This window comes from Erythrolamprus reginae, chromosome 1 (genome assembly GCF_031021105.1).
Source record: "Erythrolamprus reginae isolate rEryReg1 chromosome 1, rEryReg1.hap1, whole genome shotgun sequence".
Taxonomy (NCBI): Eukaryota; Metazoa; Chordata; class Lepidosauria; order Squamata; family Dipsadidae; genus Erythrolamprus; species Erythrolamprus reginae.
In genome coordinates this window covers 404,692,782-404,706,006 of record NC_091950.1, presented here as the reverse complement: position 1 = coordinate 404,706,006, position 13,225 = coordinate 404,692,782, and the positions used below count along the sequence as shown (strand labels likewise).

The window sequence follows — 13,225 nt, the reverse complement described above, 5'->3', positions numbered from 1 at the left end:
GCCAAAGTATTTGAGTTACATCTTCAGGATCTGGCTTTCTAAAGAGTAGTTAGGGTTGATCTCCCCTAGGACTGACTGGTTATGTCACCTTGCAGTCAAACAATAGAGTTGGAAGGGACCTTGGAGGTCTGCTATCCAACCCCCTGCTTAGGCAGGAAACCCTACACTACTTTAGACAAATGGTTATCCAACATCATCTTAAAAACTTCCAGTGTTGGAGAATTCACAATTGTTCTGTCAGGAAATTTCTCCCTAATTCTAAGTTACTTCTCTCCTTATTTAGTTTCCACCATTGCTTCTTGTTCTACCCTCAGGTGCTTTGGAGAATAGGTTGACTCCTTCTTCTTTGTGGCAACCTCTGTTCTCCAGCACCATAGTTCAAAGGCCTCATTCTTTGGTGCTCAGCCTTTCTTATGGTCCAACTTTCAGAGTCATACATTACAATTGTGAAAACCATAGCCCTGACTATATGCAGTTTTGGGGACAGGGTGATTTCTCTGCTTTTTAGTATGTGGTCCAGATTAGAGTACTATAAAAGAGGACACACAGAACAGCTGTATTATGTATTTTTATTACAAGTATTAGGGACTCAAAGTACATAAATTACAAAGCTGAAAAAACCTCTTGGATGAGAAGCTAAACGTCTTCAAAGAAAAATCAGAAAATCCAGTTGCCCCTTGAAAAAGCACCTTTGAGACAACCGTGACCTGGATGACTGAGAATCTCCATTTTTACACAATTTACAATCCCACTTTCCCCCATGAGATGGCACCAGAGCATTTCTACAATATTCAGCAGTTATTTTAATTTGATTGAATATATGTTCTGAAAACAGACCCTTTATTTTGTGACCATTTATATCTGAAGAGAAACCAGTGTAAGGCAATCCATTTTAATGCAAATGACCTCTTTGCAATTAATAAATGAGAGAAAAATCTGGTAGCAACTTTTCCGATTAACAAAATTTTCTTTAAAAACATGAGCTCATGAGTTTTTAAATTGTGAATTAGAAAAGAAACTACCAGACCTCTTATGATTTTTTGTTGCCATAGAGATCTCTTCTATAAAAGATAGGCTAAAATAGGGTAATTTAAGTCCCATGTCAGTTTCATTGCTGACAGTGTAGAAACTGTGCCCTCTTAATTTAGTTGAGAAATTATTGTATCTTTCTCCAGTTTTATAAGTAGTTATTTTGTTGTTTATAAAAACATCTGGAAAAGAGTATACAATGTGTACAAGTTATGCTGACAGTAGATACCACTCCAAATATTTCTAATAATTTCCAATCTATTCTCCTGAGAATTTGAACAAAATTAACAAATACAGTATGTACAAAGGGTTCTTGTGGATGTGTCCATAGTTCACTGATTTAATAACTGCAGTGATTCAGTTAACAAATGTGGCAAGAAAATGTGGCAAAATTAATTTAACAAATTTCTCCCTTAGCATCATAAGTTCTGGGTTTGATTGTGATCTTAAGTTGAGGTCTACCTGTATCCAGTTTAAAGAATCAGATTTAATGATTAAGGTACTGATTTTGTTCCCACACATTTGCTACAGAAAGTTAATTAATATGCTGTACATTAGTTTTATGGTTTAGTGAATCACATATTATGTAGATCTGTTTCAAGTGGCAAATAGTTTCAGCATAGTTCTGCACAGGGCTTTGGGTCTGACTCATGTATCTATCTATGTCTGAACTATGGACCAGTTTCATCATTGCCATTAGACAGGCTGTGTGAGAATGAGTGTTATTACACTTGACTACACAATTCAAAATAATGTAATAAACCTTACTTTTCAGACCTTTACAATTTTTAAATTTTAAAAATAAGATTTCAAAATAGTAAAACTTTAAAAATAACAATTTTTCAAGTAACCATTTTTCAACACATTCTTCAGATCTTGAAAGCATCCTTGCTATTGCCTCTCTTGTTCCTACCATTATTGGATTAGTTCCCAAGATTATTGTGTGTCCTTTAATGTCCATTTACATTTTAATTGTATCTTTAATGCATGTGATTAAAGCCTATATTTCCAACTCCCAACCTAAAAGGAAAAAGCTGAACCATTATTTTTCCAGATCTTTTACAAGTTTGTAAATCAAATTTATTCTACTGAACATTAAAACTTTTCACAGTTTTTTTAAAAAATGTATTTACAAATTAACATTCAGTTTGCAGCTTTTGGAGAACTTTCCCCGCATTGTTTCAATTGGCACAGAAAAAAATAAAATCCATAACTTTTTTATTACCTGGTTAGTACCACCAAATGATTCTTCATTATGGAGAACATAGGTGATTGGTATAAGCCTCAATAACATTGTTTGTCATGAGATAATTACACAAATAACATGAATTATGAGCTCTTGATAACTATGAAAGTAACCATTGGTTCCTTGAGTACATGCTTATTTTTAAAAGAATCTGAAAATCAAGTCTGCATTTAAAATGTCCCCTTGTATTATATCATGTTTCATGCATGAGTCTTCCAATTTAGGAGGGAAAATATGGATTTTGCTCTAAAAATTATGACTATTTTTTCAGTATTGTGATGCTCAAGAAGCACCCTTTTTATCAGTGTTATTTAAAGACATACATTTAGCCATTTATGCATTCTTAGCAAGTCATTTTTCCAAATTTTCCTATGAAGGGAAAGGCTAAGAAATACAATAGTGTCAAAATCAAATAAATTTAGTTTATTTTAGGCCAAAATTGCAGAACCTATAGCCTTCCAGATGTTATTGAAATTATTAAATTATTAAAATTATTAAAATTCCCAACATCCCTCTCTGATTTTATGCCCGCTCCAACAATAAATCTCAGTTCTTCAAACACTTAATTTGATTTTCAGGAACTTGCTTATAACTGACTCTCACAGGGAGCATACAATATAAAACCAATTTGAAAAAACTCTCAACATACATTTTGTATGTTTTAAAGTTTTAAGCATAAAACGAATCAGGAAAGACTTAATGAACTCAATCTGTATAGTCTGGAGGACAGAAGGAAAAGGGGGGGGGGGACATGATCAAAACATTTAAATATGTGAAAGGGTTAAATAAGGTTCAGGAGGGAAGTGTTTTTAATGGGAAAGTGAACACAAGAACAAGGGGACACAATCTGAAGTTAGTTGGGGGAAAGATCAAAAGCAACATGAGAAAATATTATTTACTGAAATAGTAGTAGACCCTTGGAACAAACTTCCAGAAGACGTGGTTGGTAAATCCACAGTAACTGAATTTAAACATGCTTGGGATAATGTATATCCATCCTAAGATAAAAATGCAGGAAATAGTATAAGGGCAGACTAGATGGATCATGAGGTCTTTTTCTGCCGTCAGTCTTCTATGTTTCTATGTATCTGAGCATGTCTAACTTTTCTGCCTAGCTGTTTGCCAGTGACAACTTTGTTTGAACATCCAGGACATAAAGGTAGTAGCTTTGCAATTAGGTCTAGCAGTCTTAGCAGTCTCTCTTGAATCTTTTAATTTGTGAACTAATAACACGGCTTAGTCCGCAATCCAAAAAAATATACTGTGTTGAATATAGTGTTTAGTCAAAATATAGACAACATTGCACTAGTTGTGTTCTGAATCTAATACAGTACTACGATTTAAATAGAATTTCAGTGTTAAGCACAAGTCTTATGGCAGCATAGTGATTTCCTTCCCATCACCAATTTATTCCTTGGCAATTCAAACGGTTGCAGTTTATATGTTGCAGTGTTTTCTGGTTTATGTGTATTTTATAAAATAATTTTTATATTACATTTTGACTTTTGACTTTTTTCTCCAATACTTCAGTGACTTTGACATTGAAATATTTATATTAATAAAGAACTGTGTAACCATTTTCTTGTAAATCAATTAGGAGAATTCTGTCAACTAGCCAACTATAGATTTATTGGAAAATAGCTACATATTCCCATCTCTTGGTTATAAGCCAATTTCATTTTGTTAGATCAACGATGGAATATACCAGGAGCTTCCAAAAATCAACTATCAAATTGATTTTTTCTATGGTTCTCAGTTCATAGAATTTTAGAGCTCCATGCCATTACTTATCTTGAAGACTATATTTCAAAGTTTTGCATGTAAGTCTTCCCATCATTCCTATCACCCATCTCCTCCCTCTTGTGACTATATGACTATAACTTTTGTTGCTTGTATCCTTACGATTTATATTAATATTGTTTCCTGATTGCTTATTTGTACCTTATGACAATAATTAAGTATTGTACCACATGATTCTTGACAAATGTATAGTTTCTTTTATGTACATTGAGAGCATATACACCAAATGCAAATTCCTTGTGTGTCCAATCACACTTGGCCAATAAAGAATTCTATTCTATTCTATTCTATTCTATTCTATGTAAACTCATTATTTTTCAGTTCAGTTCAAAAGATGAGGGACTTTTTTAATTGAAACAATTGCTATTTGATTGAGGAAGGAATAATGCCAAATTAAAATTAAAAGGCAGTGTTATGCATTTACTAACTTTGCATTTTTCTTCAACTCACATGAAAAATACAATAACAAAAGTTACTCAAATTAAGATGCAATTACGGTAAATGCTTTCATAAGATACTGAAGAGAAGTTACTAAAGGGAAGTTACATGCCAGAAAAGAGAAGCTGCCCATTTTCAATATGATTATAATGAAGATCAATTCTTGTAAATCATATTTAATGCAAATGCTAGATTGTTATTAGCAAACAAACTTATAAAGAACTTTAAGCAACATGTGGCTTTGTGTTGTGATCCTCTAATACAGTAGTACCTCTAGATACGAGCTGCTCCACATGCAAGTATTCCAAGTTACGAGTTGCGACGCGAGCGAAATTTCTGTTCGACACCCGAGCTCAAATTCGGGATACGAGCCGAGCTTCAGGATGCTACCGCTAGTTGGCGCATCGCCTCTCTGACCCAGAATCCCCTTGCTTCCGGTTATCTCGGCCATTCACACGTGTTAGCGCGCAAAACAAAGTCTTGTCTCGGTCGTGTCAGTGTTTAGAGCGAGTGTATATTTTAATCTGAACTTTTTGTGTGCATCATAGGTCCCAAAAAAGGGCATGGGTAACGAGGCAGTTCTTCGTGGACTGGGTAAATCTTGCCGCACTCGTCTGTCGCCAAGGTAAGGTTAATGTACCGTGTTTTATACATTTTCTTATTGTATTTTGTACATTTCTCTTTTCATTATTTACTTTATTGTTTATTTATACGTGTTACATGTACATTTATTAATTAAAAACATGTGTTTTTTCTTAATTTAGGCTAACTTTGAGACTTTTTTGAGGGCTGGAACCAATTAGAATTATTTACATTAATTCATATGGGGAAAATTTGTTCGAGATACGAGTTGATCTACTTACGAGCTCGGGTCTGGAACAAATTAAACTCGTATGTCGAGGTACCACTGTGCAGGGGTTTCCAACCTTGGCAACTTTTAAGAATTGTGGACTTCAACTCTCAGAGCGGAAATCCACAAATCTTAAAGTTGCCAAGGTTGGAGATCCCTGCTCCAATAGATTGTTATCTGTCTAGAAATAACATCTGCACCAATTGCAGAACCAGAAGCCTTCAGATCCTCTTTCTATCCTCAATATCAATTGGAATTAGTTTGGTGGAAAAAGAATTGTAACATATCTTGTGAAATACAGTAATGCAAAATAAGAAAAGTAAATTAAAGTGGAATCAAGATATGAACTAGTCCGTCAACACTGAAAGGCAATAAGTGGTGCTGATTTTTTGAGAGGTGTTACTTTTCACATATACACTTGACCTAGATAGACCTCTGTTCTTATAGCAGGTTAGGCAGCTCGTTATGTATACAGTACAACCTACATAACTGCACGGCAGACACTTATTTTGTTTGAAAAAATGTAAAATATGAGATGAGTATGCAGTTTTTAAAAAAATGAACAGAGCAATTAATTTACAGGATGTATACAGAAAATCACTTTTGCTATTGGCCTCAAAGTACACATCTCAACAATGCTGTTTATGGGGCAATATGAAGTCTTAGCAACACAAATAGCTACAATTGCCCAACCTCAGTTCACCTTTTAAATCACCATTTCATCCAAATTCAGGCAGCCAAAAAAACCCCACAACCCCAACAAGTGAAATAACCTGACTCCATGCAGATGCAATTTTTTCTCCAAAATTCTAGATTGTGCTCCTGGACCCAAAAGGTTAAGTAAAAGAGAAAGATTGTGTTTCACTCTGAAGTTTTGTAGCTGTGTGAAGACGACCATCACTGTACCTCCTCAGGAATAGGAAAGGCTATCGTTACTTTTTATTATGAAAGAATGCAAGAAGATATTGTACACATATTCACAGGCCTGGAGAGAAGCAATAATAAATGTTGAAGACCTCAACAAGCTTTTTAATTCTCCAAAACTACTGATCCAAATGAGAGGAGTGCACTGAACACCACTCCATCAGCAAAGTCAGTAGAAAGAGTATTGGTTTTCAACTGCTCTGGTTCTATTGCGTGAACCTTCACTTTCATGGTAATCTTCTGTGCCAACAGCAGCCGAATCAAACAACCGCTCTGTGCTGTTACTTCGGCTTCGGGCATTCAGAGTCCCTTCCATCCTATGGTAAAGTGAATGGCTGGTTGAGGAGGAGGAGGAAGAGGTAGTGCCCTCTGATGGAGACGCTGGCTGGAAAGTGACTGGAACAAAGCTGGAAAAGTAATGTTGAGACTGGAGGTCATTTCTGCAAGCAGGCTGCTGGGAAGCAACTGCTGGAGATTGAGTCAGTTCTGAATGGAAGAAGAAAGAAAACGCTATTGAATCTAGTTTTTCTGGTTCTTACCACATACTTTCCCAACATTTACAATCTGCTACATTTTTATATGAATTGTTTCATTTATTAAGACCTACAAATGAAATAATACATTTGAATTAGATACCAATAAAAAGTTAAAGAAGCATTAGATATCAATGAAATACAAAGCAATATTAAGCAAGTTCATTAAATTGCTTTTGTGTTTTGAGTTCCAATATTTTGATATATTGCAGTGTGCAAATCTCCGTTTAAGGCTTTTAATACTTACCAACTCTCCTTTTGCTACGGTAATATTTTTAGAAAAACAAAAAAAAGTATTTTAATTGGCTAAAGTTGGAAAAATGAGTGGAGGAGACCTATTAAAAGTGGATGGAATTTATTTATACCACGTTTATAAGGGGCATGGTGGCCTAGCGGTTAAGATGCTGGATTGTCAATAGGAAGGTGGGCAGGGTGAACTCCTGTTTCTTCCCCAGCTCCTGCCAACCTAGCAGTTCAAAAGTATGCAAATGTAAGTAGTCTAGGAGAGGGGCGGCATACAAATCTAATAAATAAATAAATAAATAAATAAATAAATAAATAAATAAATAAGTAGATAAATAAATACCAGTGGGAAGGTAACAGTGTTCCGTGCACCTTGGTGTATAATCATGCTAGGCACATGGCCATTGAAGTGTCCTCCTACATTCTGACATTATTGAGCAGGGGAAACCTTTACCATGTTTATAAATTACTCCAATCATTTACAGTTTTTGACAACAAACAATGATGAAACAATGAAGCACAACAAAGAATATAGTCAACCACATAATAAATAAGAAGGCCTTAGATGCCCATAATGAACTAGGGGGGAAAGCACACTGGAGTAGTAAAGCTGTAATAGCCTTGCAAAATTCAAAGAAGGAAGCTGCCAAAGGATGTCAAATGCAGAAGCTGCCAAGGGGACCTACCGCCTAGTCATTCAGCCTGTACTCTAGGCCTCAGCTGGCTTTCAGCTGTTCAAACTGGATGGGCACATTTGATCCTGGCAAAGTGGTGCCACATTTGATCCTGGCAAAGTGGTGCCTGATATCCAGTTGTCATGTCTGACTCTAGGGGGCAGTGCTCATCTTCATTTCTAAGCTGAGGGAGCTAGCATTGTCTGAAACACTTCCCTAGTCATGTGGCTAGAATGACTATACACTGAAGTGGTACCTATTTATCTACTTGTGTTGAATTGCTAGGTAGGCAGACGCTGGGGAAAGAATGGAACTCAATCCACCATGCACTGCTCATGTCTCGAACCTGGGCTGCCAACTTTAATTGTCAAGCTCAGTGCCTTTAACCGCTGAGTTGATATACAGTATTATGGTACTACACATTAAAGGGCTTTATAGGTGATAATCAGCAGTTTGAACCAGGCCTAGAAAACAACTAGCAACCAATGCGGTGACCTTCAAATTAGCATATTCTGTAACAGAAGTATAGTTTCACCAGGAATCAGACAGCCCCATTCTGTACCAGCTGCAGTTTCCAAATTATCACCAAAGGTAATCCCACAGAGAGTATGTTACAGTAAACCAACCAAGGAGTTATCATATGTTTTGATCTTAACTAGAAAAATGTTAAAATATGGATGTAGTCTGCTTTCTGAGTAATTATATGACGTGTTTAACATGCATGTGAAAACCGCATCTGTCCCTGATGATTGAAAGAAGGCCATTATTGTTTTCTTTACAATGGAAAAATGACAAGTGAAGTTGCATGTAATTGCAATATGGGTGTTTGGCAGTCAGCTCACATTTACAATCAGTTGCAGCTTTCTTCAGCCGTTACTGATTTGTGACATTCCCAGCTGTTTCCAACAAGCAGTGTCAATTGTGGAAGTCTGATCTGCTTAATAATCATGCGATTCACTTAACAGTGATGGTAAAAATGGTCATAAAAGCAGGTCTGGGTTTTTGATGACTTAATTAACTGCATCATTTAGCAACTAAGATTCTGATTCCAACTGCTGGCTCTGTTAAAAAGTGCTATTGCTAACATGTTGTAAGCTGTCCTGAATCTAAGGAGAAGGACGGCGTAAAAATCGAATCACTTAAATAAACGGTGGTCATAAGTTGAGGACTACTTGCCTATAAATTTGTATGTACGTGGAAGATGCAACTGGTTTGCAAGGACTAAAAAAATAGAGTGAATAGTATAGATTTCATTTCTTGGTTGTTTATATTCTACATTAACTTTTTTGCCAATTGCTTTTCTTTCTTTTTTTCTGAATTCTCCACAATGCTTCTTGTCCTGGAAGTGAATACTAAGAGGAATATGAATAGGTGCGTGCATGCATGCTGTGAAATAATTTCAAATAACGGGTAACCACTTTTGAACATTCCTTCATTCAGTAAAACCTATATTTCCATCCATTGATAAAGTGTTTTATTTTTGCAGAATATGAATAAGCCTCAAGTATTTGAGAAATACTGTAGGGATTTATTCTTTGTTTGCCTGGTTACAAGATAAAATTGCAAATATGAGAACTAAACTCACCTGGCAGTGGACTCTGGGCCATTACATAGCTGCGGAGGGTTATGTCAGCAGAACCACCTGACTCCAGTGGGATGGGATGCATATGAAAATGCCGCAGCATATCAAAAATACTCTGGAACCAAAGATGTTGGACGTGGCACTGGCCATTTTCATTTAAGGACAAACGCAGGTGCTGAAAAGAGAAACCATTGTTTTAATTGACTAGTTACCATGATTCCTTTTTGAGAACTATTTTAACACATGAAATATCAGAGCCGAATGCCCCCAAATAATTTTTGCAGTTTTATCCGTTTTTTACCTTACCATTTCCTTTATAATCCTATTCCTACAATAATCATAAAGTTGGATTATAGATTTAGGCTAGAGGTCCCCAAACCTTTCCATCTTTGCAGACTGGCAGAGGAGAGGGGTGACGACACTGAACGCACTCACCTGCTACTTGTGCAATTGGGGATGTGCGCAGCCCAGTTTGGGACGGCTCAAGGACCAGTAGCAAGCCCAGCTTCAGGACTTGGGCACCCCTTATTTAGGCAATCAAATTCAACGCCTACTCAGTATAGGAGTAAAACATTTCAGACAGATGGCTATTCAGCTCCTGCTTGAATGTATCATGTAAAAGGGATCCTTGCTCCCTCTCAATAGGTTATTTACGCTTTCCTTTTTGCCATGGGAGGGAGATGCGGTGTTGCCTAAACATAGCTCTCTTTCCTTTCTGGCATTTCCTTGGAAATGCAGCAGTGCTTCCCCAAAAGGTACAATTTAAACCTGTTTTGTTTGGTGATGGTAGTACTGGTAAAACAACATTTGTGAAATGCCAGTTGACTGGTGAATTTGAAAAAAATTAGGAAGCTACTCTGGGAATTGAAGTTCATCCTCTGGTGTTTCACACTAAACAGAAATTTTATGTATGGTCAATAAAAGTTTGGAAGGTTACAGAATGGTTACTACATTCAAGCTCAATGTAACATCCTAATGTTCACTATGTAACATCAAGGGCTACATACAAGAACATACTGCACTGTTACATCCTTATTGTTAATTTTTAAAAATATAAAATAGGAATCAACCTGTTAATGCTCATATTCCATGTTTTGCACTTGAGATGGTAGACAGGTCATGGACTATTCAGGCTATCATATCCTTTTCAACCCTATTTTTTCAAAGCTAGAAATAAACTAAGGAAGCTCAATCTCTCGATGTACTACTTAGCTTCTAGTCCTCTAATCATTTGTCTGAATTATTATTAGTGCTATGCACACAAATGATCATAATACTAAGGTTGCGTATAGCTAATGGAACATAAAGTGGAATTATTAATTCCCATGATTAGGAAATAGTATCTCCATTGGTGCAGTCTAATTTGCCTTTGCCTTTTTAGTAATCATATCATCGTACTGACTTGTGTTCAGTTTATCATCCGCTACTAGTCCAGTAGCTTTTTCACAAGCAGTGCCAGGCAAATATCCTTCATTCTATATTTCTCAATTTGACTTTGGTGGCATTAGAGGAGAATCTGGATATATAGGAACATCACCAACTGCAGATAAGAAATAATACTGTTTATTTTCTTCCAATTAGCAGCAGGTAAAGATAATTGCACTTGCTTCCTTCTATTGTGCTCAGTTGTGTCAGCACCTTCCAGTCTCGGGATGTGAACAGAATAATGAGGCTATTTGTTGCTTCTCTCCGTGCAAGGCACTTAGAATTGTGACTCAGGTAGTTACAGAGGGGACAATAATTATTATAAGCTAAAAGTAAATCTTTGTAACATGGCAACAGCTTGTTTCCAGTTTTAGCTGGGAGAAATAAAAGGTGTCACAGGAAGCGTAAGATTGGCAGATATATATCCAATATGCTGGATTAGAAGACTGAATCCGTTTACAGAGCCAGTCAAAGAACAGAAACCAAATGTATAAAGGGCTTCTATTTTAAAGAATTTTTAAAAATTCCAGATGGCAGCAAAAGAAAAGAACAAGAGAAAGTTCTGTATGTAGTTCAGGCATATGAATACAAAAATTACTAGCCTTGTATCTATTCTGCACATGCACAAATATACAATCACAAAGAGTTGTTGTCAGAGCACAGGTTCAAACTCCACTCTATTTTAAGATAAATGGTCATTCCTGTCATCTCCTTTTTCCTGTAGAAATGAATAAACTACATATACTTGTTTCCCAGATTAAATTTTTGGCTAAATTTGTACACTATGTTAAACTAAAATCAAACAAACCATGATATGTGAGCTTAGTTTCTTGCCAATTTTCTTTCAATTGGCAATCAAGAAACATTGCACTCTACTCAAAGTAGCTGGTGGTTTCTAATGTTTTTTACTTATTTTATAACTTTACTCAGGCTTGCTGGCATGCTCCACTAAGGCCCTTTGAACAGATGGCTTGATTTTCAAGGTGGATTAAAAACTAAGGGAAACGTGCCCCCATATTTCCTGTGATTTCACTTTAAATACTAGAAGAAAATAAGAGTTATTCATTCATAAATAAAGATCACTTGCCTTGGCTTTTCCCTGGAAGTTAAAGGTCAGCACATATTCACCAGGCCGTGTTTCGCTCTGCCGAATGACAAATAATCCATGGCTTTTGACTCCACCAAAGAGTACTAGCTGGGCTGCTTTAACCCGCGATAGTGTTCCGTGGAACCAAGGAAACTCCAAGAGATTGATATCTGCTTCCAGCTCATTTTCATCTCCTATTACAGTTAAGGAAACAGGAACAATAAAATATAAAGCCTGAATGCCTTGCATTCAACGTAGCATTACATTAATTGCAGTGCTATCTGGATGGATATTTGAACAGAGGAAGCAGGATAAATTTTTGTAGATTTTTTTTGCTTGTCAAGACCAATATATTTATTTATTGGATTTGTATGCCGCCCCTCTCCATGGACTCGGGGTGGATAGATGTTTGTACCTGAATGCTATTACAGCAAAGAGATATGACTAATGTTATCTTTTCAGAAAACCGAAAATGTCTGTATATACTTTTCTACTTAATGGATCAGAATTAGAATAGAATAGAATTGGAAGGGACCTTGGAGGCCTTCTAGTCCACCCCCCTGCTCAAGCAAGAGGAGCTATACTATTTCAAATAAGTGGCTGTCTTTTTTCTTCTTAAAAACCTCCAGTGATGCCCACAATTTCTGAAGGCAAGCTGTTCCACTGGTTAACTGTCCTCACTGTTAGGAAGTTTCTCCTCAATTCCAGATTGTTTCTCTCTTTGGTTAGTTTCCATCCATTGTTTCTTGTCCTACCCTGGATCACATTATTGAGGTATACATAATAACTCTGGAATATAAATGAGTGCACTTTATATTTGGAAGAACTAAAGGGAGAAAGAGCAAATAACTGCTTTCTTCTGATAATGTGCACTTTGTTGTGTGGAATGAAAGGATTATCTCTTGCATAATTGGTAATGACAAAGGTATGTCTAGAGAACTGTTGATAGTTCATTGTGGATGACCCGAGTGAATGCTTCCTTCAAGTCACTCAACAAGCAGAGGCTGCCGATAAAAGAATATAAGGCAGCCCATTTTCAAACAATGAACAAACAAACAGTTAACAGGAATTTAACAGGAGAGCTTAAGAGGAATTTTCCTAATGTACAGTATTTTTCTTCCAAGTGGTCAGTAGGTATTTAAGTAACCTGAGACTGGAGCAAGAAGAAATGAAAACTTTTTATCAAGTGCAGGAAAATCAGGAAGTCCAGGCAGTTTAACATGAATATAAAGGTTTATTGCAAGCTCATGCTCTCTACATGAATCTGAATTACTAAACGCAAATTGGTGGTAGATAAGAGTCAAAGTAATTCAAGTTGAATTCTCTTGTGGGTATGAAGGGACTTGAAACTGAACACAAATCTGACCCATCCCTCAGGCTCAGCCGGGTCATCA

The 13,225-nt window shown here is 36.3% G+C and overlaps 1 protein-coding gene across 13 annotated transcripts in view; it reads right to left on the bottom strand.

The window, feature by feature from the left end:
• Positions 1-6,280: 6,280 nt before the first annotated feature.
• Positions 6,281-13,225, bottom strand: part of SH2B2 (SH2B adaptor protein 2) — a 90,521-nt gene continuing 83,576 nt past the window's right edge. For all 13 annotated transcript variants that reach the window (XM_070735198.1, XM_070735202.1, XM_070735199.1 and 10 more), the window contains 3 exons: positions 11,832-12,025; positions 9,323-9,494; positions 6,281-6,773 (listed from right to left, as the gene is read on the bottom strand). In XM_070735198.1, coding sequence (XP_070591299.1) covers positions 6,457-6,773; positions 9,323-9,494; positions 11,832-12,025 — 683 coding nt within the window. In that variant the 3' untranslated portion in view covers positions 6,281-6,456. The remainder of the gene's footprint in view (positions 6,774-9,322; positions 9,495-11,831; positions 12,026-13,225) is intronic.